This window comes from Anabrus simplex, chromosome 2 (genome assembly GCF_040414725.1).
Source record: "Anabrus simplex isolate iqAnaSimp1 chromosome 2, ASM4041472v1, whole genome shotgun sequence".
NCBI lineage: Eukaryota > Metazoa > Arthropoda > Insecta > Orthoptera > Tettigoniidae > Anabrus > Anabrus simplex.
Genome location: NC_090266.1, coordinates 511,049,673 through 511,072,570, shown reverse-complemented (window position 1 = coordinate 511,072,570; position 22,898 = coordinate 511,049,673). Strand labels below are relative to the sequence as shown.

The following is a 22,898-nucleotide window of genomic DNA, read 5'->3' as shown; positions in this document are numbered from 1 at the left end:
TTAGAGATCGTAAACACCCTACAGTTCATCTAAGATGGATTTAAATACTACAATTAAGTTTTGCACATTGAATTTCATTAAGTCCATCACTTGTGACGTAAACCTACAGTTTTTCTAATATTTTTAACATAATATTAACACACACTTTCATGAATAAGTTGATAGTTCAAATAAAAATATTTGATCACTTGTTGTGTACTCCTATAGTTCATCTAAGAAAGTGAAATAGTGTACTTGCAAACCCTAGAATTCATCTACGTGAAATTACTTCAAGTTATAAAAGATTTTAAAGGAGAATTTACAGTTCAAGAGCAAGATATGAAGCCTTCTTAAATTATTATGAATAGCAAGCTGAAATTCACACGAAGCACTTTTCTGTTGTTGGATGGAGCACTATGATTAACTGGGTGCTTTGTTAAAAGTCAGTTAAAGTCTACGTGGAATTACTCACTCAAAATATAAGAAAATCACCTGGAATCTGCTTATAAATGTTGGTGTAATGCTGTCCTGCGGCTTGGTGGCTGGAACTTTCTGCAGGGTGCAGTCAAGGCTCGAACTCAGCACCAGAAGCGTGACAAGTCCGTTCAGCGAAGATACAACGTTAATATCCCTCGTCGACGTCCCTCGATGGGTACCATGATCGAAGAAACCACGTTAATCCCACGCTGGAAACGACGTTCGACGCAGCAGAATCTCACAACACTTTGACAAGATTTCCGATGTTCTTTTGGAGATAACGTCGGAACACGGAAAGTTCAATTGGCACTATAGAGCTCTCAATTATCATTAAGATTAGTATTATACACTAACAGGAGTCTCAATGCACAGTTCGTATACTCACGTTTGTTTTACGGCGTTGGATACGTGACTTAGAATATCACAGTCTATGCTACAGTATGATTTGTAAGTCAGGTTAATGAAGCAATGGCTTACAATCGTTTTCAAAACGGAAAACACAGTTTTTCACACACACAGTTTCTATAATAAGGATTTAACACGGTCACAGTCCATAATAGCCACTGCTTATGTCTGAGGTTCGACCGTAGAATAATCACCACAGTTCATAAAACACTTGACGAAATGTCATTAACAACAGTCTCTACAAAAGTCTTTAGAATAATACTGTTCATAGATTAAGAAGATTTTTTGATTGAATTTGCATAACACGAGTCTGTACGACTTAATATTGTCATAAAAATTTCTTAATATTCATTTAGTTTCTCGTAGTAGTGATCGAAATTTCGAGAAAATGCACGAAAAAATAGTCACATTTAGCCTTGTTATTGGTTGAATGTTTAGTGGAATAGTATCTCACACAGTTTGCAATTGTACTAGTGTAGGAGAAATGTGTCTCTGAATCATTAAAATGGTCACAAATTAGAAGTTTATTTTATCACACGCAATGTCTTAGAAATTGTCACTGTCAATGATAAAGTTCAGAGTTAGGTGAAAATGACAAGTCCACAATATCGTTTACTGATAAATGAAATATTTGACACTTCATTTCACAATTTCTATTGTAACTTCACTCAGTTTACACACTCCTAAATGTTATATAACGACGATTTAGTCTGAGATTTTAATAACACTTCAATCGTCACGACGCGGTAGAAACTTTACTTGCGACGTCTTCGCACAATTTCAAAGCGTTCGAGTGTGACTTCTACGTCTTCCCGGATCGTGACGGAGCATACTGTCGTTCTGTCATAATCGTAGATCACCCTGAATACTGGCTATAACCTCAGTTCGTTGACCTATTTATACCTGGCTGCGAACAGCACTCGGAGTCAGGTGATGAAGGGGTGATAACACTTCCCAAACTTCTACTTGTTATATCTTGGAAACCACTGGGCGGATTGATCTCAAATTTGCAGGGTTTCACCTTGAAAATATGGGCTACAATTTGGTGTTGGTCTCATGTTAGTTGATCCAGGCGTTAAAAAGTTTAAAAATGGTTTCGAGAGAATTCTGAGGGGAGGGAAGCTACAGGCAGTGCTGACGTCACTTGACCTTGCTCCACTCATGCGGTCTCACTCACGCAGTGCAGTGAGAACGAGAACCTTCTCTCACACAGCTGTTCGTGCATCGTAGCTTAGCCGTTCGTTCATGAATAAAGATTTATAACTCGTATGTGCCGGGGCCTATGTCTTCCTGGTACAATACAGACAAAACAGAGATGAAAATAAATGTTTATTATGTTCTGAAGAAATGGGATGGGCACACTTAATAAAAGATTGTTCAGAAATAAAGCAAATACGAGAGAAATTTATAGATGAGGAGGACGTAAGAAAAATTGAGAACGAAAATCAGCTGTATACAATTATTAAGTTGTTGAACAGAGAATGGATACACCCGGGAAGAATCGCGAAATTATTTAATAATATTAAGGGGATGTGGAGTAGGAAACTGAGGGAAGGAATAATGTGATACATGTCAGCCAGGAACTGAATTGTGCCTAAGGTAATCTAGACAATATAACTCCGTTGAAGTCTAGAGCCATTAGGTACGTAGATTTAAGGTATAGTATGGAACTACTTTGTCGTAGTAGTTCTATTAGTCTGCCGTATTGCCGATAGTCTGAAAAGACAATGCTAATTATCATTTTTGCGTTTTAAATTAATACTAGCTGATGTACCCGTGCTTCGCTACGGAATTCTACATTGTATACGGAATTCTAGTGCACACGTTGTGAGCAAGATTGTATTAAATTGCATAGCTCTTAACGTTACCCTAGAAACGCGACGGGTAAGTCACCAAACATATTTTCTCATATGCCGGGCTTAGTGGCTCAGACGGTTAAGGCGCTGGCCTTCTGACCCCAACTTGGCAGGTTCGATCCTGGCTCAGTCCGGTGGTATTTGAAGGTGCTCAAATACGTCAGCCTCGTGTCGGTAGATTTACTGGCACGTAAAAGAACTCCTGCGGGACTAAATTCCGGCACCTCGGCGTCTCCGAAAACCGTAAAAGAGTAGTTAGTGGGACGTAAAACAAATAACATTATTATTATTTCCTCATATGAAGACTGAGTGAGGGAATTTTTACTGTAATGGTAGACCCGCTTGCATATATTACCATCAGTCACAATCAGGTTGGGAACTTTTCATTATAATGGTAGACATTCACTCCCCACCTGCTTTTTACATCCTCAGAAAGACTGTCTTAGTGGTTTTCCCAACTGAAATGAATATAAATTACAATGACGTCAATAGGAATGGTGCTATTAAAAGCAATGCTTTCATATTAAATACTCGATCAAATGGGAAATACACATTTTCTCACTTTTAACGAACAGGAATACACTGCTGATCTAACAGTCCAAAGTTCCAGATCTGGAATGACCAAGCCGCAGACAGCCGTGATTCGTCTTTTTTCGGCGGGGAGAGGGTCGAATAGTGGAGACTCCCAGGGCAGAAACTATGCCCTTTTACTAATCTGCTTCCTAGGAGTACCCGATGAGTCGGAAAATATCAATTCATTACACTGGCGGCGGAAAAACCTATCTGACTTGTAGGCAAATTTTTCCTTCATGCCAGGGGACACACCCCCTCTTCACTCATAATTTGGAATAAAATGGATGGAGAATTTAATAAAAGTGAAGAGGAAGAAGCTTTTGTTAAGAAGCGGGTCTTTTCAGGGTTGAACTTTGAGTTATTTAGTGAATTGTGGTGCTATAATTTGGAATAGGCCTAAATTGTTATTCCAGACCGGGCCATACTACTACTACTGCTAAGTCAGCCTCTGGCGTAAGTATGCACACTGCTTATTCTAAACAGCGCGTCAGAGTAGGGATCGAATAACCGGAATACTATGAAGAACCAGCGTGTTTCGTACCAGCTGTATCAGAAAATGTAGGTATGAACCAGAAGAATGGCATGTTAAAGAAGAAAGTTTTCTAATTCCCCGGCTATTCCACGCCAATATTCAGTCAGGCTGTTATACTCGGTACGCAGCAGTAATTCCATCTATCGGAGTTGAGAGGCAGCATAAGAGACAAAGAACATCACAACAAACAATGATCAGTGTAATGTTATTGTTGATCAATGTTTCGCTTTCGGTATTGTAGGGCATCACATTTAATTTTCTTCCGACTCTGAAATACCACTCATCATAGTCGATATGGTAAAACTGAATAAAACTTAAATAATGGGAAACTGTACTCTCTGTAACTTTTGTTATATATAACTTTTCGATAGGACCAGAAACATAGATATTTAAAAATTAAATTTTAGGCACCTTCCCCTAAACTACAGTTTCATCCAGGGTGAATAAAATTGTTTATGGCTTAGACTGTAGTTTCCTATTCCCCGACTTTGCATACCAATTTTTATTAAGATAGCACCACTAATAACATAAATATTTGGAAATTAAATTTTAGGCCTTCCCCTAAACTACAATTTCTATCAGCGTGAATAAAATTATTTATGGCTTAGATTGTAGCGACTTATTTTCCGACTTTGCATACCGATTTTCATTAAATTCTCTTTAGCCGTTTTCTAGTGATGCGTGTACAGACAGACAGACAGACAGACAGACAGACAGACAGACAGACAGACAGACAGACAGACAGACAGACAGACAGACAGACAGACAGACAGACAGACAGACAGACAGACAGACAGAAATTACGGAAAAGTAAAAAGTGCATTTCCTTGTTACTGTGAACATGACTGGTACAGAAATACCATTATTTTCAAATTCTGAGCAATGTACAGACAAAACTCTTATTTTATATATATATAGATTCATTGATATTCAGATTTTTCTTTTAAATTTCCATCTATCAACGCAATTAAACATTCAGAGTAGGTTATTCTTTCTCTGTTCAATTTCTAATCACCTGTGTTTATATTAATATTCATTTTAAGTTTCATTTATTAACACAGTTTCAATAGTCATTTCAGGTTACTCCTTCTAATTTTTGTATACTGCATGTATCACAATTTATGAAACGATTACAATAAAAAATACCCCATACCTAATCTATGGTTTTCGAGATTAGGGGAGACGGGTATCTTTGATTTCATTTGATTTGACTCTGAAATCATAGATACAGTTTCCATTTTTACGTTTAGATGCCCTTCTCAGTTTGCATTGATTAACTTAACATGTTTAAATTCATCCTCTTCTAGTTGAGGTTATCTCCGGATCTTACAGCTGCTCTAAGGATCTAGGATAGGGCTACTTCCGGGTCTCGAAGTTGATCTTTCATAGTTTTATGACTAGAGGCCCTTCTCTGTTTCGTGTTTGGTAACTCGAGAAACATACGTTTAACTCCCCGGCTAACCTGATGGATTCGTGCTCGACTTTGGGATCATACCGTAGATAAAGTTAACAGTTTTATGGTTAGAAGCCTTTCTGTTTGATTTTATTAACTTAACATGATTGAATTTGGCCCTCCTTAGTTGAGGTTGCCTGCAGGACTTAGAACTGCTGTAAGGATGTAACACAGGGCTACTTCCGAATCTCGGAGCTGATCGTTCATACTTTTACGACTAGATGCCCTTCTCTGTTTCGTGTTTAGTATCTCGAGGAGCATAAGCTTAACTCTCTGGCAGCCGATGACCTTATATGATAGGCCCCTTTAAACAACAAGCATTATTATCATCATAACTCCCTGGCTAACCTGATGGATTCGTGTTCGACACTGGAATCATAGCTAAAGTTAACAGTTTTACGGTTAGAAGCCTTTCTCTGTTTGAGTTTATTAATATAACATGCATAAATGTGGCCTTCCCTAGCTGAGTTTTCCTCCGGGCCTTAGAGCTGCTGTAACGATCTAGCATAGGGCTACTTCCGGGTCTCGGAACTGATCGTTCATGGTGTATGACAAGATGCCCTTCTCTGTTTCGTGTTTAGCGTCTCGAGACGCATAAGTCTAACTCTCAGTCTAACATGGTGATTTCGTGTTCGACTGTGGAATCAAAGATAAAGTTTACAGATTTACGGTTAGATGCCCTTCCCTGTTTGAGCAAAGAAAAACGCGTGAGTAACAATTTGTGACTTGGTTCTGCACGTGATTCTTAACGCACAGAGCGAACTCTCGTAGTAATTACATGACCTGCTGGGCTAGCCTTTTAGTTTCCCTTTACACGCGACCCAATGTTTGTTTTCGGTGGTTGGAACAATCAATTTTTGTTGTAACCCGTCGGTCTTACAGATGTGAACATCCGGTAGCATACTGTATTGTTTATTTACAACAGTTGGAGATCAAACCCTTGTGTTTATAACTGAAAACCGTGCGAGTTACTTCCTTTCTAAAAGAGAAGAAATAATACCTGATATACCTACGACATTTCGGAGACATGTAGCTGGAACATCAATTTTACAACGTATGTATGAAATAATACTTACATGCAGCATGATGCAAAAAAAAAAAAAAAAAAAAATAAGATACTTAGATAGCTGTACATATATTCGTCGATGAAAGTAGAACTCGTTGTGGTATTAGGAGTAGGGGTTTTAGGATGCGTTGAATGTAACAAAATAATAAAATTATATTGTTTATGCTTATCTTATACATTAACACAACATAGATACAGTTTAAAACATAGCTTTAAAAACACTGCTTAATTTACTCATGCGCTGTCTACAGTCTTTTATCATTGGATTTGGTCCATCACAATCGGTATTACCGTTTCTACATCGATGCTAGTAGTGTCGCTAACAACGTCTGCATGCGGCTACTTCTAATGGCATCTTACTATGGAAAGTTACGACGCGCAGGTCACCTACGGGTGTCAAATAGAAAGACCTGTACCTGGCGAGCCGAACCCGTCCTGGGATATCCCCGCACTAAAAGCCATACGACAATTCATATGGAAAGTTAGCATTTCCCAAGCACGTCTATTTCAGCCATTCTTCCTTAGCTGTCCTGCACTTTATATCTACTTCATCCTTTATTCCCGAGGGCCAATGGCTAATAGTATATTAGGCGGTAAATATGACACAAATAGTAACATTTATAAGGAAGCTAAATGTTAACTGGAGGAATAGTTTGGCGTAGGTCGGATTAAAAAAAAAATATATCCATCGTAAGAAGATTAATTTTATTCAGTGAGAGCACATTGTATGTATCATTAGTGTATGTACAATCCATGCCCTGTACAGCAAATATAAGGGGTTTTGTTCGCGTCAACGAATCTCGTATTTTCTATAAGTCGAAAGAATCCGCCGACAATTCGAGATATCGAAACTTGATTATATACACTTCTTTGCTTCTGAGGTGATTTTGGCCTGCTGGATTTTAGCTGCAGCAGGTTGGTCAATGTATTTGCACTGTTCCTCTCATAGCTACAGGACGTGGACTTCAAATACCGATCACTCTTTCATGTACCGGACAAGTGCAATGTTTTGTCATACATAATTGCTTGGTGACTGACATCCGGCAATGCTATAAGTAACGTTACGAAGAAGGGAGCCTTGATGAGCAAGTAAAATTGTCACTGGTTTCCTACTAATGTGGTTGAGATTCGAATACAGGTCAATGCATGTGGGATTTTTGAAATGAAAATTTACGTTCCTGTGGTTCGGTTTCCTCGAGAAACTGGAGATCCAATGGCTATGACCATAAAGCAACAGTCGCGTAAAAGTACAATATTGCTTCTTTCTTAAATCACGGAAAAGAATTTATTTAAATATTTTAGTGCTTAAATTATACCGGTTGGATTTAGCATGGGAATTTCGAAACATATAATTTTGCAGCCGGCGGGCGCAAATATGGTTATCATTTTTCATAACACTATATTCTCAAGGAGGAATACTTCCTGTTCTTTTCCTCAATTGGTTTACTAACACATTTCTTTGTTAAATCCAATTAACAATAAACTACAGTTCTTCTCTTTCCCAATCTCTCAGGAAATTAATCCTTCGCACGCCGCTAAATTTCTTCAATACTAGGCAAGAAATATATCATATGAACTTTTGTTTTACAATTGGCTTTATGTCAAACCAACACAGATAGGTCTTATGGCGACGATGGGACAGGAGTGGAAAGGAAGCGGCCGTGGCCTTAATTAAGGTACAGCCCCAGCATTTGCCTGGTGTGAAAATGGGAAACCACGGAAAACCATCTTCAGGACTGCCGACAGTGGGGTTCGAATCCACTATCTCCCGAATACTGGATACTGTCCACACTTAAGCGGCTGCAGCTATCGAGCTCGGTTATCATATGAATCTAAATCCTGTTACTTACTCCACTTCTGTACGATGTTCGAAAACAGTAGTCTACGTATTTTTTATGTAATCACTGAAAACGAGAGGCAAGTGTTAAACTTTTATGATTATATATGCTATCTAGTTTGGACAAAGGGGAGGCGGGAGAGGTTTTCCTCCACGTACTCCGGTTTTCACTGTCATCTTTCATTCCAGCAACACTCTCCACTATCATTTCATTTCATCTGTCATTCATTAATCATTGCCCAAGACGTGTGCGGCAGGCTTCGGCAGCCGGCACAATTCCTATCCTCGCCACAAGTTGGGGGCTTCATTCATTCCATCTCTGACCCGGTCACTGACTGGAAAACTGGTTGTAGGTTTTCATTTTCATCTGTTATCTAGTTACGCTTGAGCCGGCTACGTGGAGTAGGAGTAATGTGTTTGCCTCTTACCTGGAGGATCCGGGTTGGATTCCCGGCCAGGTCAGGGATTTTTACCTGGGTCTGAGGGCTGGTTCGAGATCCACGCAGCCTACGTGATTGCAATTGAGGAGTTATCTGAAGGCGAGACAGCAGCCTCGGTCGAGAAAACCAAGAATAACGGCCGAGAGGATCCATCTTGCTGACCACACGACACCTCATAATCTGCAGGCCTTCGTGCTGAGAAGCGGTCAATTGCTAGGCCATAGCCCTTCGGGGCTATTGTGCCATGGGGTTTGGTAGGTTTGGTTTTATCTAGTTATGCTTTGTTCACAGACACTTAGTTTGTACGATATTTTCATTTTGTTTATTCACGTTCAGACTCTTTTCCGAATTCCTCTTTTTTTTGCTAGTTGCTTTACGTCGCACCGACACAGATAGGTCTTATGGCGACGATGGGATAGGAAAGGACTAGGAATGGGAAGGAAGCGGCCGTGGCCTTAATTAAGGTACAGCCCCAGCATTTGCCTGGTGTGAAAATGGGAAACCACGGAAAACCATTTTCAGGGCTGCCGACAGTGGGGTTCGAACCTACTATCTCTTGGATACTGGCCGCACTTAAGCGACTGCAGCTATCGAGCTCGGTCCGAATTCCTCCGCTTTACACATAAATCCTTCGTACAACACAGAATCTCTTAAATGCTATACAGAAACACAATGCGAGTCTAAGACATGTTACTTACGCCGCTAGCATGAGATGTACGAACAACTACTAGCTGCTGAACATTTTAAGCTCAAAGCATCACAGAACTGAATTAAATCAGATTAAAATATTGTCGAGAGCGAATAGTAAACAGATATTTTGAGAAGAAGAAGAACAAATACAGCATTGTGCGGATTAATATGCAACATGGTTACTCACCGATACAGTTCCTTGGTCCGGCGCTGAAAGGGATGAAGGCATATGGATGCCTGCTCTTGATATTTTCGGGGCTGAAGCGGCTGGGGTCGAACGTCTCAGGATCAGGATAGATATGGGGCAGTCTATGAATAGCAAACGGGCTGATGAGGATTTCACAGCCAGCGGGCAGTGTGTGCTTGCCTGAAAAAATATGGTCAGCCTTCTATATAAAAGTACATTCACAAAGAAGTATAAAGCGAAATCGCAAGAATACTTATTGTGTTTTTCAATGAGTTTACAAACACATTTATTTGTTTAAAACAATGAACCATAAACTACAATTCTTCTTCTCCTCCTCCTTCCCAGACTATCAGAAGGATAAAATGGTACAGTTCCAGTAGTGGCGATTGGGAACAAGGAGTGGTGGTGGTGGTGGTAACACAAAAATGTATTGGCAGCAAAAAGTACCCGGATCTGGGGGATAAAGAGAGTGTGTGTGTGGGGGGGGGGGGGGGTAGACATTAAAAATTGAAAAAAAGTCATAAAATGGTAAGTTTTTGATGCTTTTAAAGCGAATTTCGATAGAGACGAAAAGGTTGACAGTTTACCAAATTATAAGTGCGGTAGTAATAATATACAATAAAACTTTCACCAAAGGAACAATAATTGCTCATATATTACAATTAAATAGAAGAACGGCGTGATTATACAATTTAAAATCATTTCATGTTTGACTATACAATAACGAAGTAACTGACACTAGATAGAACTGAACAGACACACCGACTGAGTGAGACTGCCAGACTGATGAATGCGCGCGGCAAGTGGGTGACCTTGGCAAAAATATGCCCCTCCTACCCTTCGTCGCAGAAAATGCTGCACATTGCTCCGCGGGTTTACACTACTTACTGTGGCGCTGTAGAATTCGGTTTGCCGCGACGAAGATTTTGTGTGTGTTTCCGCCAAGTATTTAGCTTACTAATGAATGAAGTCCGCCTCTGTGGTGTAGTGGTTAGTGTAATTAGCTGCCACACCCAGAGACCCGGGTTCGATTCCCGGTTCTGCCACGAACTTTGAAAAGTGGTACAAAGGCTGGAACGGAGTCGGTTCGATTCACACCTCAGCCATCCTGGAAGTGGTTTGACGTGGTTTCCCACTTCTCCTCCAGGCAAATGCCGGTATGGTACCTAACTAAGGCCACGGCCACTTCCTTCCCTCGTCTTTGTCTATCCTTTCCAATCTTCCCATCCCCCACAAGGCCCCTGTTCAGCATAGCAGGTGAGGCCGCCTGGGCGAGGTACTGATCATTCTCTACTGCCCTTGAGGCGGTAGAGGTGGGATCCCTCGCTAAGTCCGAGAGAAAAAACAACCCTGGAGGGTAAACATATTAAGAAGAAGAATAATTAAAGGAAATAATTACTTTAAAAGACAACAGGGTTTGCACATTCTTTTTATAACTCCTAGTTTCAGGCGGCTAAAATAGAATCAAAATGTATTCCTTTTCTCCACAAAGTGTCCCCTCCCCCCTCCTCCATCACCGCTAATGCAGTTCGCCTCCGTCTTTGTTTTCCAGTGAGGTCAATATTTCTCGGATGACGTACTATATCACCATTTGACAACCTCCATCCGTCGCCCCCACCAACTTCCTCCTCCACACACTTCCGTTTGTATCATGGGTTCTAGGATATTTCGTACCACGGACATTTCGTACCACCGGACATTTTGTACCACTTGACCGGCTGATCACCTGCGAAGTGTCAGCTGATAACTTTAAAGTATTTAGGAGAGGACATTCCGTACCACTTGAAAGAGTGGGAAGTATTGCGAAGTAAAAACGATATCCTAAAGAATGTATTCATTACCGGGCGAGTTGGCCATTCGTTTAGGGGTGCACAACTGTGAGCTTGCATCCGGGAGATAGTGGGTTTGAACCCCGCTGTCGGCAGCTTGAAGATGTTTTTCCGAGGTTTCCCATTTTCATACGAGGCAAATGCTGAGGCTGTATCTTAATTAAGGCCACGGCCGCTTCCTTCCCATTCCTAGTCCTTTCCTATCCCATCGTCGCCACAAGACCTCTCTGTGTCGTTGCGATGTAAAACAAATTGTAAGAAGAAAAGAATGTATTCATTTGTATATCCATTGTCCATGACCTTCAAGCCCATATCGACCAGTTCATTAGAATCTTTTATTTTACTTACTTGATAATAAAATAATGCAGTCATTTATAAATATTCACAATAATAGTAATATTATCCATCCTTGTGCACGTCAGGCACATTGCGCCCGAATGCGATGTATATTTCGATTGTATTGTTTTGTTTCAGGATTTATACTTCAAACAATCGACTTTCTTATGATAATATTTACGTAAACAAAAGGGATAGGCTAAGTATACTTTAAAGGGCAGTCATTAAAATAATATAGAAGTTTTCTTCAGCAAATGTAAATTATTTTTGTTTCTGATTTCTAAAGTGTGTCTCTCAGACTCATTACGCCCGCTGGCGAGGAAATGGAATACCAATTTGATATCAAGTGGTACGGATTGTCCTGAGGTAAATATGAAAACCGTTCGCAGGTAGATAACGACCTAGGTGGTACGAAATGTCCTCAAAAATCAAGTGGTACGGAATGTCCGTGGTATGGAATGTCCGTGGTACGAAATGTCCGGACACCGTATCCTGTACTTGAATGTAGAGGGTATAGAAAGAAATGGTTCTAGGACATTTCGTACCACCGGGCATTTCGTACCACTTGACCGGCTGATTACCTGCGAAGTGTCAGTTAATTACTTTAAAATATTTAGAAGAGGACATTCCGTACCACTTGAAAGAGTGGGAAATATTGCGAAGTAAAAACGATATCCTACTGCATGTATTCATTTGTATATCCATTGTCCACTACTGACGCAGAAGCCTCCGGACGTTGTCACCACTACTGATGTTTAAGATTCCGTCGGGCGTAACCGATCTGATTGGCATACTGTTAATTCTTATCTGGTATTGGTCATTCGCGGGGATCTAGCTACTTCCACCGTCAAGTAGTTTCCTGTTTCCCCGTGACCTTCAAGCACATATCGTCCAGTTCATCACAATATTTTATTTTACTTAGGTAATATTCACAATAGGAGTAATATTATCCATCCTTGTGCTCGTCAGGCACATTGCGCCCGAACACGATGTGTATTTCTATTGTATTGTTTCGTTTCAGGATTTATACTTAAAAAAATCGACTTTCTTATGATAATATTTACGTAAACAAAAGTTATAAGTATATTTTAAAGGACAATTATTAAAATAATATACAGTAGAAGTTTTTTCAGCAAATAGTGTAAATTATTTTAGTTTCTGATTGTAGGCTCATTACGCTCGCTGGCGTGGAAATGAAATCCCAATTTGACACTAAGTGGTACGGATTGTCCTCGTGTAAATATTTGAGGATTACAGGAGAACCGTTCGCAGGTAGATAACGACCTAAGTGGTACGGAATGTCCGTGGTACGAAATGTCCGGACACCGAAAGAAATACTACATTTACATTTCTTTATAGAAATAAATATGTTTTTCTTCAAAATGTCCGACACCAAGGGATAAGACACCGGGGACAGATATGCGGACAGTATGCGCCGCGGCGATAGAAAAGAGACTCTTGAAGGGTGTGTGCCCCGAATGGGCCACTGTTCTCATGACAGATATTGGCCTGGATGTGCAAAAATACGTTAAAGCTAATAAATGACCTTTATTTCTTGCCGTAAATCCCGAGATTAAGGGAGAAATTGAGAAAGTGTAAGGTTACCGTCCGACGCCATGACACTTTCAAATTTCGTGGGCCTCTTTAGTCTGTTTTCTTTTGCAGTGGTTGGTAACGTCGGCCAATGCCCGTGATCCTTGGCAGAAGCAATGGATAATGGTGCTGGCCCACTACTTTAGGTTATAAAAGTAAACAAATTCCTTGAGGCGGGTGAGTTGGACCCTGGCAGGCGTAATGGACACATCTCTCCTCCAGAATCATTTCAGGGTAAGAATAACAGCATTGAAACTAACATGTAATAATCCTTGCCGAGCGGACTCTATATTTCTAACGCTATCTGACGGTGAGATAGCGGCCCAGGTCTAGAAAGCCAAGAATAACGGCTGAGAGGATTCATCGTGATGACCACATGGCACCTCGTAATCTGCAGGCCTTCGGGCTGAGCAACGGTCGCTTGGTAGGCCAAGGCCCTTCAGGGCTGTAGTGCCATGCGGTTAGGTTAGTTTTTACGAGGAAGAATGAGGAAGTACTCAGACACGGAGTACAGTTCGTTACTTTTAATACTTTAGGACATTCAACATGATCATAGGGCCTATTAGGCATTTGCCAGTGTTTGTAAAGCTGGTAAATCTTTTGGGAGCCATAAATCCCAACCTCCCGTTTTGCGTCCTGCCATGCTACTTTCATCTCATTTGCTGAAGCAAAGTGACGCCCTTTCGGATATTTTTTACCAGCTCGGAAAGAGGGGTTAAATAGTGTGAATAGACGGGATGTTGAAGCACAGTCGTTTCAATTCTGGTAGGATATTCTTAAACGAGTTCACTTCGCCAGATCTCAGGCCGCTTACGACGGTTGGACCTCCGCAAACGACATACAATATCCAGATACGGCTCCTAGTTTACTGTTTTGTCGTCGAAAATAATCTCCGAATGGGCAATGCGCTGCGAATCAAAAACAACCTCTGGTGTGATGTTCAGCCATTGCCACTCGAATGTCACCGTAATAGTCACCGTACACTGTTCTTAACATTGTGGAAGTCTTCCAAGTTGATTTTCCCGAACGCTGACAAAATTAATGTTTGCACGTTGCTCTTACAAATGTCTTTCTTTTAATTCGCAACACACACATGACTTGCAATAGAAGAATGTGTCCGCACACGTTGCCGTTTGGCTCTTCATGGGCAAAACCGTTCTGATTACACTAGTCTACATTTTTATTTTTTTCTGAGATGATTTCTTGACCTCAATATTTATCTATCACATCAGATGTTTACACAAAACAAGAGGTTATAATTTAGAGATTAATTAAAGCACAAATATTCAGGTATCATTTCTCAGAAAAGAATACGTCTTACAAATACTTCTTTAAACCGCTCGTTCTCTTTAGGTTCTTTTTTCAAGGTAGTGGGTAGCTTTTTCTTTATTTTATTGATAATCTTGTTAACAGAATCCTCGTTGTAGCCATTGCTAATTGCGATATTTTATATGCGATTAATTTTTTTGTAGTTTTTGTCTGAGAGTGGGATGTCAATGGCTCTATAAATCATGCTGTAGGAAGCGGCTTTCTTGTGTGCATCTAGGTGAAGGGACTCTTTCCTTATTGTATTGAAAGTTTGAGACACATTTTTGTAATATGTCGTATTTTAGGGAATTATTATTTCTAGGAAGTTGATTGCATTATTTATTTCTGACTCAGTGTAAATTGTATGTGCGGGGAGAGAGGGGGGCTTAAGGGTTGAGCTGATATAGTTTCACTATTAGTTTCACGTTGGGCTATGATAGAAAATGTATCGTCGACATGTCTAGACCAGTGATGATTAACTTTATCGTTATTCAGTATGTCCTAAAGTGTCAATAAAAATCTCGGCTAATATTCCGAAAGGTGGGGAACCCATTGGTAAACCTTTCTGTTAATATATGCTATTATTGAATGTGAAATAGTTATTATCTAATCGTAAGATAAACTTTAAAATGTTTAGAAATTCCTCTATTTAAAGTATACTTAAATTGGTTTTGACTAGGTTTATGGTTTCTGCTACTGGAGTGCTGGCATACAAATTAGAACGGTCATATGCATGCATGGTAATGTAAGGGTTTAATGTAAGTTTTTGGTAATATTGCAGAATTCTATGGAATTAATGATTGATGTTCTGTTGGAAGGAGTGTAATGTTTCATTAGACGATTTTGAATAAACTGAGGAAATTTACACATACATCTAGACCAGACAAACAACCTCATTCATAACCTCAATGAAATAACAGAAATGATGTGTCCATATTTTTTACATAGTCCAGATTTTTTACAGTGTGTATCTTGTTGTTAACGTGTCACTGCAATGTGATTAGAAACCATTTGAATCTAGCTGAAGATGGTCACAAGAAGGTCGAAAGCCGGGCCGAGTGGCTCAGACGGTTGAGGCGCTGGCCTTTTGACCCCAACTTGGCAGGTTCGATCCTGGCTCAGTCCGGTCGTATTTGAAGGTGCTCAAATACGTCAGCCTCGTGTCGGTAGATTTACTGGCACGTAAGAGAACTCCTGAGGGACTAAATGCCGGCACCTCGGCGTCTCCGAAAACCGTAAAAGTAGTTATTGGGGCGTAAAGCCAGTAACATTATTATTATTATTATTATTATTATTATTATTATTATTATTATTATTATTATTATTATTATTATTATTATTATTGTCCGACTCGTTGTCTGAATGGTCAGCGTACTGGCCTTCGGTTCAGAGGGTCCCGCGCTCGATTCCCAGCTGGGTCGGGGATTTTAACCTTCATTGGTTAATTCCAATGGCCCGGGGGCTGGGTGTTTGTGCTATCCCAACATCCCTGCAACTCACACACCACACATACCACTATCCTCCACCAAAATAACACGCAGTTACTTACACATGGCAGATGCCGCCCACCGTCATCGGAGGGTCTGCCTTACAAGGGCTGCACTCGGCTAGAAATAGCCACACAAAATTAAAAATTAATTAAATTATTAATTATTATTATTAAGAAGGTCGAAGTATGTAGTAGTTGAGGCATGACTGTTTTATTGTGAATAGCTGATATTAAATAGAGAATAGGTTGAACCTTCACAAAAATTATTTTTAACATTTTAATTTTCAATATTGTTAATGTCAATGCGGAACTAATAATGAAATTCATTAGTTGTAACTTCACACTATTCATCATAGGGCTTGGCTGCATGTGAAACAGCGTTACCACCATCGCTCATACCTGTCATGACCTCTAAACAGTGTATAATACAAGAGACTGGTATGGGATGATTGTTCGCTTATTAATCTCCTGTAGTAGCAAGCTCCCTCTGTGGATCAGCGGTAGAGTGTCGGCCTCCAGAACTCAAGAGAGTGCATTTAAACCCGGCAGAGGTAGTCGGATTTTTGGAGGGCGGAAATAAAGTCAGTTCTACACTCCACATCGTTCGACGTCGGTATGTAAAGGAACTATGGTGACATATTTGGTGTACATCCGACAAAATTCATTAAAACTCAGCCATACACGCCCAACAGAAATTCGGTTCACTTTGCAATCTAGTAAGGTAAGGTAAAGTAAGGGTGTACTCTGCCCGAAGGTAGGTCCGAACCTCCGCAGAGGTGTGCCTGAGCCGGAGTTTACGTACGGCAGGGTGGCCAGTTCCTTTCCGCTCCTCCATTACCTTACCCCCTCCAAGAGTACGTGGCAACCCATCCAAATCTTGATCACGCCCAATGTTGCTTAACTTCGGAGATCTCACTAGATCCGGTGTTTCAACACGGCTACGGCGGTTGGTTTGCAATCTAGTAGGCCTAGAATGAAACGGAACGTCAGAACTAAAGAAAAGGCAGCCAGATGGCGTCAGATGGAAAAGCCTGCATGCGGTATTTGAGGCCATACGATTATTATTATTATTATTATTATTATTATTATTATTATTATTATTATTATTATTATTATTATAATATAATTCGCTGGGGCCATCAAGGACCAAGTCTTGTTGCATTTGACACTGAACTTGGCCTTCTTTAGAGCCCAAATTTCCCTCATTCTTTGTGAGTGGGTCTGCTTACGCTCCTCTGTCCAAGGGGCACCGTGTCTTCTCTTCGGTTGCTCGTCTCGGTTTAGCCCGTTCGTCAATATTTTCTTGCGGAAGAGATCTCTGTTAAGGGCGTCTTCAGCTGAGATATGTAGCATTTGCAGGTCTTCTTTGGAATTTCTAAACCAGGGAATTGTGGTTTTGGGGTTTGAATCAAAAAAGTGAAAGATTTCTTTAGATAACTTTCTTCCGTCCATTCTTTACAGATGACCGTAAAATCGTGCCCGTCTTTTTCTGATTGTGTCGGTAATTTTCTCTATTTTGCTGTAGAATTCCTTGTTGGATCTCTTTTGATGGATTCCATTTCTGTACTTTGATCCCAAGATTCCTCTCACAATTTTGCGTTCTCTTTTCTCCAATTCTTCAAGGAGTCCTTTGTTGGCATTTAGAGACAGGGCTTCGGCTGCATATAGAACTACTGGCTTCAGAACTGTTTCATAGTGACGTATTTTGGTGTTTTGGGAAAGGCATGCTTTGTTGTAGATTGTGCGGGATGTTTGGTAGGCTATTTCCAGTTTGCGTACTCGCTCCTAAAGTGCTTCTTTGTCCAGTCCATTTTTCATGATTATCTCACCCAGGTATTTGGATTTGCCTACTCGGGTGATGTCCCCGTATTTCGTATGGAGTTTTGGTGGAGCCTCTTTGATGTTAGTCATTACTTCTGTTTCCTCAAACGGTATCTGCAAACCATTTGTTCGGCAATTTCCTTTAAAATTTCAACTTGGGCTCTAGCGGTTTCTATGTCGTTTGAGAGAACAGCAATATCATCGGCAAATGCTAAGAAGTCTGTTGAGATCCCCTTGGATTTGGTTGCTATTCTCAATGGACTGTAGTTGGTTTCCTGTAATCTCACCCGCCAGGTTCTGATGATCTTTTCAAGAACACAGTTGAAGAGTATCGGGGATAGCCCATCACCTTGTCGGACTCCTGTTTTGATGTCAAAGGAATGCGAGAGACATCCGTGGAACTTCACCTTGGATTTTGTACCGGTCAGGGTGGCTCTAATTAATGCCAGCAGTTTCAAATCAACTCCAAATTCATTTAAGATGTTTAGCAGGACTTCCCGGTCAATGCAGTCGTACGCTTTCTTAAAGTCCACAAAGACAGACACATACTGCTTGGACCTTAGTGTACAATATCTGATGATCGTTTTGAGATTTTGTATCTGTTCAGCTGTTGAGCGACCTTTTCTGAACCCTCCTTGGTATTCACCTATTTGATGTTCGACTTGTGCTTCCAAACGCTCCAGGATGGCAAGTGATAGAATTTTGTAAGTCACGGGTAGCAAAGATATTCCTCCGTAGTTGTTGATGTTCTTCATGCTGCCTTTTTTGTGTAATGGATGGATCAAAGCTATTTTCCAATCTTCGGGTAGGGTCTCCTTGTTCCAAATTTCTTCTATTTGCTTTTGCAAGATATCAAGTGATTTCTCTGGGGCATATTTCCATAGTTCTGCTACTACTGAGTCTTCCCCCGGCGCTTTGTTATTTTTGAGACGGGCAATGTGGCGCTTAATTTCATCTCTGTCGGGTGGTCTAGAATCTGGGTACCTGAGTAAGGGTTCCTTGGTCTCAATGGCGCTTTGCGGTTTAGAACAATGAAGTAAATTCTTGAAGTAGTCTGACAGAATGCTACAATTTTCTTCATTTGACGTCGCCAGTGTGCCGTCCTTTCGCTCAAAGCATAGAGATTGTGGTTTATAGCAAGTGAGTTTGCATTTGAAACCTCTGTAGTACTCTCTGCTTTCATTCTTCCTAAAGTTTTGTTCTATCTTTTCAATGAGAGATTTTTCGTATTTACGTTTCTCAGTTCTGAACACCGTAGCTGTTTGGGCACGTTGGGTTTTGTAGGTTTCCCAATCATTTTCTGATTTCGTAGAGTAGTACTGTTTCCACGCATTGAATCTTTCTTGGAGGACTGATTCGCAGGTACTATTCCACCAGGCATGCTTTTTGCTTCTCTTGATTTCTGCAACGTCTTTGGCGGCCTCAACAAGGAGACTTTTGACGTTGTTAAAGTCACAGTCATTTGGTCTAGCCTTCTCCTGGAACTCCTCGACCTTTTGCCGAAGTTTGTCATTGTCGAAGCGTGTGATCTGTTTGGTTGTCTTCCTTGTGTTTGCGGGAATTGGTTTGAATTTGATAAGAGACATATAATGATCTGAGGCCACATTGATGCCTTTCTTTACCTTGACATTGATAATCTCAGGGCTGTTTCTCCTGGAGATTGCAACATGATCAATTTGGAACTCTCCGAGAGCTTGGACGGGAAAATGCCAAGTCATTTGCTTTCTGGGTAGATGGCGAAAGTGGGTCGATATGACCTGCAGGTTGTGATTTTCGCAAATGGGCACCAGTCTTTTGCCGTTGGGATTAGTTCTTTTGTGAGAAGGGTAATTTCCTATAACTTTCTTGTACATCTGTTCAGACCTAGTTGGGCATTGAAGTCACTCAAAAGAAGCTTGACATGGTGTTTGGGGATTTTGTTTAATTTTTCATCCAGTAGGTCCCAGAAATTATCATTATTATTATTATTATTATTATTATTATTATTATTATTATTATTATTGTTATTATTATGTATAGTTACAGGTGGTGGTGATGTTTGAATCATCGGTCCATAGACTGGTTTCGTGCTGCTCTCCATGCCACCCTATCCTGTGCTAATCTTTTCATTTCTACGTAACTACACTCATGTTCATAAAAACAGAACACCTTGAAAGACTAGAGACAGGAAGTTCATATTCACAGCACACATTCATTAGTATGTTCTGCATAAACGATTAGCATTTCGGTCACCTAGGTTCAGCATGTGTTCTGTTGCCTAGTAGGCACTGGGTCCTTCATGGGCACTGATAACTTGCTCCATGCGTGATAGCATCGACGCGTATAAGACGCGAATGACGTCCTGGGGTATAGCCATCCATGCTGCATTCACCTGGTTCCACAGTTCATCTTTGGTGGTTGGCATTGGGTCACAGCGCTGCACCCGTCGTTTCACCATATCCCACACATTTTCAATTGGCGACAAGTCCGGTGATCGGGCGGGCCAGGGCAACAGTCTGGCATCCTGTGACAACAAGAATGCACGTGTTCGTGCAGCAACATGTGGTCGCGCATTGTTTTGCTGAAATATGGCGTCTGGGGTGTCGTGCAGAAAGCGTACGGCAACGGGTCGCAGGATGTCATTCACGTTGGTCAAACTGGTCACAGTGCCTGGACACGTACCAAATGTGATTTGTGGTTGTACCCAATAGCACCCCATACCATAAGGCCTTGAGTTTTCGATGTATGTCTTATGCGAATGCAATCAATGTGATGCCTCTCCCCCTGTCCGCGGCGAACAAAAATGCGGCCATCCTTTACAAACAAACAGAACCTGGATTCGTCCGAAAACCCTGTCTGCTGCCATTCCTGTTCCCAGTAACGTCGTTCCACACACCATTGCTGTCTAGCATGTTTATGCACGTTAGTCAAAGGTAGGCGGAGAAGTGGACGACGCGCTGGTAACCCAAATTGTAATAAACGGCGACGGATTGTCACTCCTGATAGTGTACGATAGGTTACACTGTTCCATTGTTGCGCCAGAGCCGAGAGGGCGCAGATCTGACCCTCAATGCCATTCGGGTGAGGTGTCGATCTTCTCGGCGGGTGGTCTGGGTGGTGCGACCAGACCCATCTCGTCGTGTTCTACGGCCTTCTGTGAACCATTCTGTACAGTTGCACTGCCGACACACGTAGTTCCAGACGAGCAGCAACTTTCCGGATGGATGCATCACGTTCTCTCATGCCAATAATGCGCCCTCTTTCAAACAAACTCATTTGACGGTACGATTCTCGCATACGTCTGCGAGGCATCTTGCACGTCTGCTAAAGTCACACTTATCCATTACCTTCGGTTTATGGCGACAACGACAACCACAGGCACATTTTACCAGTCGATTCTTGTGAGCCGAGGTATCGACGTGGACCTTGAACCTGAGGGCCGACATAGTTCAAATGCTAATCATTTCTTCAGAACGTACTAATGCACACGTCCTGTGAATATGAACTTCCTATCTCTAGTCTTTCAAGGTGTTCTGGTTTTTATGAATATAAGTGTACTACATCTTGCATCTATCTATACATCTAAAATAACAATTGTCTGTACATTTCTCAGAATTTAGAAAGAATGGTATTTCTGTATCGGTCGTGCCCACAGTAAGAAGGAAATGCACGTTTTAATTTTCCGTCATTCCTGTCTGTCTTTCTGTATGCATGTATGTACGGGAATCACGAGAAAATTGGTGAAGAGAATTTAATGAAAATCGGTATGTAAAGTCGGGGAAAGATGCACTACAAATTGAGGCTATAAATAATTTTATTCACGCTGAGTTAAATGGTAGTTTAGGGGAAGACCTAAAATTGAATTCTTAAAAATCTATGTTATTAATGGCCCTGTCGATAAATTCTTCATAACTAATGTTGAATGGAATTAAATTTCCGATCATTTATGTCTGATACATTCTTACCGTACCGGCTATAACAGAGATATTAATGAATTTCGATTTTTGTAGCCAAGTGCATATAAATGCGGAGCCACGAGAAAAAAGTAGAACAGAATTTAATGAAAATCCGTATGTAAAATCTGGGAATAAAGCACTCCAGTCTAGACTATAAATAACTTGATCCACTCTGGATGAAATAAAAGTATAGGGGAAGGCGCATAAAATGTATTTTTTAAATAACTTTGTTATTAAGCAATTTAATAAAATCTTATTCACAATGTGTACAAGACTTCATCTAGGATTCTGTATACAACGTAGAATTCCGTAACGAAGCACGGGTACACCAGCTAGTCTGCTCTAACTTGCTTGTCAAATTCATAAATTGGTCTAACGTTCTTACCGCCAACACTTCCCTCATAAACCAACTGAACAAGTCATGAGTGTCTTAAGATGTGTGCTATCATTATATCACTTCTTTTCGTCAAAATTAGCCAAATCGATCTCCTCTCATCAATTCGATTCAGTATCTTTTCATTCATGATTCGATCAATCCATCTCACTTTCAACAATCTTCTGTAACATCACATTTCAAAAGTTTCTACTATATTTCTTTCTGAGCCAGTTATCATTAGTGTTTCACTTCCATACAATGCCACGCTCCATTCGAAAGTCTTCAAAAGCACCTTTCTAATTTCTATATTAATTTCCGAAGTGAGCAAATTTATTTTTATAAGAAAGGGCTTCCTTGCTTGTGTTAGTGTGCATTTTGTGTCTTCCTTACTTCTGCCACAGTTATTTATTTTACTACCTACCCAAGTAACAATATTTATCTACTTCTTTTAAGATTCCATTTCCTGATCTAATATCGTTCCTCCTATGCCAAAAGCTCTTCCTCTCCATTATTTTACTTAAGACTGGTAACCCATCCGAGCCACATATTGATATGCAGTCCATCCGAACAATTTTCGTTGAGTTCATTCTTCTATGTGCGTGTGTAAAGGAAAATGAACTTTAAATACATGATAGTCTAGGAGCAGGTAAATATGTCATGCAAACATACATTCGTACAGTACGGAACGGTAAGATTTATTTTCCTTTACATATTAG

The 22,898-nt window shown here is 40.6% G+C and overlaps 1 protein-coding gene across 1 annotated transcript in view; it reads right to left on the bottom strand.

The window, feature by feature from the left end:
- Cyp4aa1 (Probable cytochrome P450 4aa1) overlaps positions 1-22,898 on the bottom strand; it is a 267,954-nt gene that overhangs the window by 16,834 nt on the left and 228,222 nt on the right. Inside the window, exon 11 of the mRNA XM_067140876.2 lies at positions 9,496-9,675. Coding sequence (XP_066996977.2) covers positions 9,496-9,675 — 180 coding nt within the window. The remainder of the gene's footprint in view (positions 1-9,495; positions 9,676-22,898) is intronic.